The sequence below is a fragment of the Apium graveolens genome, chromosome 3 (genome assembly GCF_009905375.1).
Source record: "Apium graveolens cultivar Ventura chromosome 3, ASM990537v1, whole genome shotgun sequence".
NCBI classification, from domain to species: domain Eukaryota; kingdom Viridiplantae; phylum Streptophyta; class Magnoliopsida; order Apiales; family Apiaceae; genus Apium; species Apium graveolens.
This window is the reverse complement of record NC_133649.1, coordinates 80,973,419-80,978,156: the sequence shown is the minus strand read 5'-3', so window position 1 is coordinate 80,978,156 and position 4,738 is coordinate 80,973,419. Positions and strand designations below refer to the sequence as shown.

General features: G+C 33.2%; 1 protein-coding gene across 1 annotated transcript; it reads right to left on the bottom strand.

The window, feature by feature from the left end:
* LOC141712492 (soluble inorganic pyrophosphatase 4-like) lies at positions 1-3,609 on the bottom strand. The gene is made up of 9 exons (XM_074515463.1): positions 3,341-3,609; positions 2,967-3,109; positions 2,840-2,868; positions 2,313-2,378; positions 2,109-2,216; positions 1,241-1,306; positions 1,051-1,171; positions 868-949; positions 1-306 (listed from the first exon to the last, which is right to left on the bottom strand). Exons 2-9 carry the CDS (start codon positions 3,097-3,099, stop codon positions 264-266), a joined length of 648 nt encoding a protein of 215 aa, XP_074371564.1. The 5' UTR covers positions 3,100-3,109; positions 3,341-3,609; the 3' UTR covers positions 1-263.
* Between the last annotated feature and the right edge of the window lie 1,129 nt (positions 3,610-4,738).

The following is a 4,738-nucleotide window of genomic DNA, read 5'->3' as shown; positions in this document are numbered from 1 at the left end:
TTAAAAAACAGAGATTATGCCACCGATCTATGTATTTGAAAAATACAAAACCTTAAATGAAAACTGTCAAGAAATCACCTTAACTAATTTCATTACTATAATATGTTGTGCATAAGAATAGATGTTCAGAGGATTTTCATCATTATCAAAACCATATCCAAACCATATTAAACAGTAGTAGATAGTAAGATAAGCACAAATCTTCAAAATGTACTGGCAGCATCTCCCCCCCCTAAAGTTGTCATTTCAATGTGTTCAAGAATTTAACGCCTTAAGCCCTCCACTATATAATCGGCATAGAGATTCCTGCACATAATGATGAACCTTGTGATTCCGGTTATAATATATATCAACCAATTCCCCACAAGTTAATTAGTAGTAGAAACATTAGGTAAGCATTGACATAGTCAAGGTTGAAGCATTTACAAGCAAGGAGGTTGATTATTATATGATCTCTATTTCAAGTTCCAAAAAGAGCATATAGAATATTCATACATAGCAAAAGTAATTTTCAACAGTGTCAGGCCAAAATATTCACAACACTTTTATGAAGTATTTAAGTTGGCAGAAAGAACACTACTAGTGATTCTGGGAATATTAATGCTGGTAATTAGGAAGAAAATATAGGATATATTAATTGTAATAGTACAACTTTTAACAATACAAAACCAGATAACTATTCAGTAGCACTTTCATAATTAAGTTTCCAGGGAGAACCCTGCCAATTAATTATGATATCAAGTCAACATTAGTCATTGGGCTGCTAAAACAAGTAGGCCCCTCACATGAGATTTTTGATATTGTTTGTGTCATTTAAGAGTAACTAAAACTGTAATAAACCAAAAGATGGCACACATTCCCACTTACATGGAATGCTGGATTGCTTCATAGGCTTTTGTGGCAGGGAGAAAATCATCAACTGCAACTTCTTTGTTCTCATTTTTCTTGTCTTACAATTTGTTAAAGAAATTTTTTTGTTAGTTCCTTTGCCAGTATAACGAGACAGAGAATAAATAGTATATTTTTACAAAATGCAGTTAAAAAGGATACAGTCTTCAAAGAATCGACGAATCTCAGCCAAACGATGTGGAGGAAGATCCTTTATGTCATTATAGTCACGATACTCAGGATCATCAGCACAGACTGCAATTATCTTATCATCTTTTTCTCCCTGTTTTAAAACCAGTCAGAAGCCACTTGAAGAAAAATAAAGCACACTCTTATGTCAAGAAATTGTTACCTGATCAATCATAGGCATGAGGCCAATTGCTTTAGCTCTTAAAAAGCAGCCTGGAAGAATTGGTTCCTAAATGCAGAGAAGAAATCCTCAAAAATAGTAGCAGAAAAAGTGTGAACGAGCTATAATTTCACTAGTTAAAAATGGTATGAAATTTACAAGTACAAAATTTGATGTTAAAATAACTCTTCGTCTTTTGCTGCAGTGGTATTTGCAAGTGGCCTACTAAAATTGTCTGCAACTACAATCCCATCTCTAAAGTATCTTTGATTCATAGGGACGATTCCAGGTAGAATCATCTGTTTTATTCAAACCAGGAACTTTAAAGGCTCTCACAGATTGTGGCTACAAAAGTGGGGTTTGTGAATGATGAAGTTCTGATAAAATATGTGAATGATGAAGTTACAATCAGTTTAATCAGTTTAAGCGACGTAATAATACATATTGTACGTTCTTCCAATGGTTTCAAGGGTTATGTGAATGATGAAGTTATAATCTGTTTAGCAGCATAATAATCCATTTTGTAGGTTCTTCTAATTGTTTCAAGGGTTCAGTGACATCCATCTGTAGATCTAGAAGAGGCTAACACCTTGAAGAACCAGTATTACTACCATTATAATACCATTTCACATCACTGAATAGTGAATATAACAGTCATGATTCCATCACGTTATAGAAACCTTTTAACTAAATCTCACAACTAGCCGAGCTTATGAACACCTAAAATTCAGAAGAAACAACCTAAGCACATCCGTGGTTTGTTAAACTTATACATACCCAATCTTGATTGTTGGATTGCAGCCTCCAAAATTGTTCTAAAGCATTTGGTTGCAAAATTTATCATACATACAGTGTAAGTTAAATAGATTACCTGCATAATAACTAAAACATCTATGGGATCATTGTCCTCGCAGAGAGTTCGAGGAACAAAACCATAGTTATGGGGGTACACAACCGATGAGTACAGAACACGATCAACCTGCATATGCACATCTAAAAAGTCAGCATACATTTCTAGGGAAAAGGATTTGGTATGTATGTTCTCTCCAATTTAGATCACCACAATCTTAATCACCTTGATGAGTCCAGTTTTTTTGTCAAGCTCATACTTCACCTTACTTCCCTTGCTAATCTCAATCACCTGCAGAATTTACCCAGGACAAATCATAAAAACTCATCTACAGTTCAGAAGCAGTTTGATAAATTAAAACAAACATATATTTTCTGACTTTTCTCGATTAGATTATTAAATCTCATATTCATACTAGCGAAGCGAACACAAATTTTTTCTTATTTACATTTATCTACATCAGTAGGTACGACAGATGACCAAAATACTGTAAATTATTTTCAGTATCTGTTCAGCTTATGTTTATCTTTGTAATTAAAAATGTAAAATCCTATATCGGCCTATTGTAACAACATGTGTTGAATAATTAAATAAAAGACTTGAAATGAGAGAACAAAGGTATTTAAACTTAAAGTCCCAATGAATAGCTCTACAATCATATAAATCTAGTTTGCAGTCAACATGTGAAGTTCACAAAATAATTGCACCACAAACTCCGAAACAAAGTACAAAACTGTGATTGGGAAACTTACAGCATTGAAAATGACTGGAGTTCCAGGTCCTACAATGAGTCAAAATGAAAGTTACTTGGTTAAAGCATACAGGACATATCATACGAGACTACGAAATACTCCAATAGGGTAATGGAAGGCTACACACCTATCTCGAGATCATGCCAAGGGTGTGCAGCAACAGATCGCCTAGTCATAGACGAAAGAATCCTCTCATTCAGAGGCGGATGTGCAGTTTTAAGCGAATCAGTAGTCTTAGTTTCAATAGCAGGTGGCGTCATAGTTGCAATCCTACACATACAAACTACAATCACTACACATTCGAATTGCTCAACTAACTCACAAGCACACAATCAAATAATCAAACTATAAACAACAAAATAATACGAGTCTCTTCCATTTCAATTTACATATATTTCAAATTCAGATCTAACTAAAACAAAATCGATACATACATATGAGAAAAACAAACAGAAAAAATATCTATAAAAACTTTAAAAAAAACGTAAATTAAAACGGTACCTGGAGAGGAAATGAAGCAGAGCTCTCAGATCTAGTATATGTGTAGATACAGTTTCGAGTGTGTGTATATATAGGCGGTAAAAAGGGGGAAGGGGTAGGAAGCTGAAGATACACGCGTTCCCGCTCTGCTAACTTTTTTCCTTATTCAAGGAATATATATGACCAGTACACACACAATTATTATTAATAATATCTCGTCTCTCTCCTCTCCCCGTCTCTCTCTCTCTCTGTCTGTCTCGGGGAATTAAATTACTAAAGTGAAACGACGCCGGATAATTGGATGGAATCAGAAGAAGATTCTTTTAGGATCGAATTTTGTTAGGCTGCCTGCCTGGTGTTAACTTAATTACGTGGAGGATAGCTGTCTCATTTCCATTAATTACGCTCTTAATCCGTATCTAATCCGGGACTAGAATACTGCATACAAAAGTTAACCACCGTCCAAAATACTCCTATAATCTCAGCGATAATTATTTTTTTGTTTTAAATCCACGCAACTGGTTCCAAATATATAAAAATAAATAAAATTATGCAACTTTTGTTGGTAATCTATTTATCTAAAGCAAATTAGCACGCGATGAGATATCAGATAGTAAATAATTTATCACTTCAACTTTAATTCATCCCAAAAATTTACTTAGAATATTTAATAGACATATTAGGTAAAGAGTTTTGTGCAACAAACACAAATTGTTATGAGTTTTGGTTATTTTTATCAATAAAGTTGGTGTGAATGCATGTATTATTAAAATAAATTTAATGGATCTAAATAAGTTCCATCACAAGTCATGGAAAAATGATTATAAACCAAATAAGACGGTGTCCGTGTCTAACCCGGACTTGAAAATGGGTTAAACAAGGTAAAAAAAGAAAGAAGAAGATCACCGACAAAATGTGAAAGTTAAAGAATTACTACTAGTAAAGGTAAAAATGAATGGAAAGATGATAAGTGGCCTGGAAATAAATTGATATCTATTATCTAATCCATTTGATTCTGATTTGGGCCTCCCACTGGTTGAATGGACTTGATGCTCTTACCCCTGTATATCGCATTGTGCCTAGGGATATGCCCCTCCTTCCCTTTGTGCCTAGTAATATATTCCTCCTATTTTTCCCTCCTAACAATAATACATAACGCTCCCCCCCCTGAAATTAATGTTTAATTGTTTATAACTTTTTTAAAACCTTTTATTGTTTGGTTAATTTTACATAAACAACGTTTAAAAGTAACATTTTAAACGTACCGACTTTTATCTGGGTAAAACACAAATCTTTATGACTTGATATTTAAAATTTCACTAATTTGAAATCTAAAATTTTATATTATAATTTACTGTATGATTAATGTAATTTTAATCTCAAATATTTGTTATTTTTTCATAAAATAATATATTTAAA

Excerpts from the sequence above, each read along its gene's own strand:
- LOC141712492 (XM_074515463.1), bottom strand. The coding sequence starts at position 3,099 with ATGACGCCACCTGCTATTGAAACTAAGACTACTGATTCGCTTAAAACT. Across the intron at positions 2,379-2,839 it reads CTCCAGTCATTTTCAATGCT|GTGATTGAGATTAGCAAGGG; the intron begins GTAAGTTTCCCA and ends TAAATTCTGCAG. Across the intron at positions 1,172-1,240 it reads TCATGCCTATGATTGATCAG|GGAGAAAAAGATGATAAGAT; the intron begins GTAACAATTTCT and ends GTTTTAAAACAG.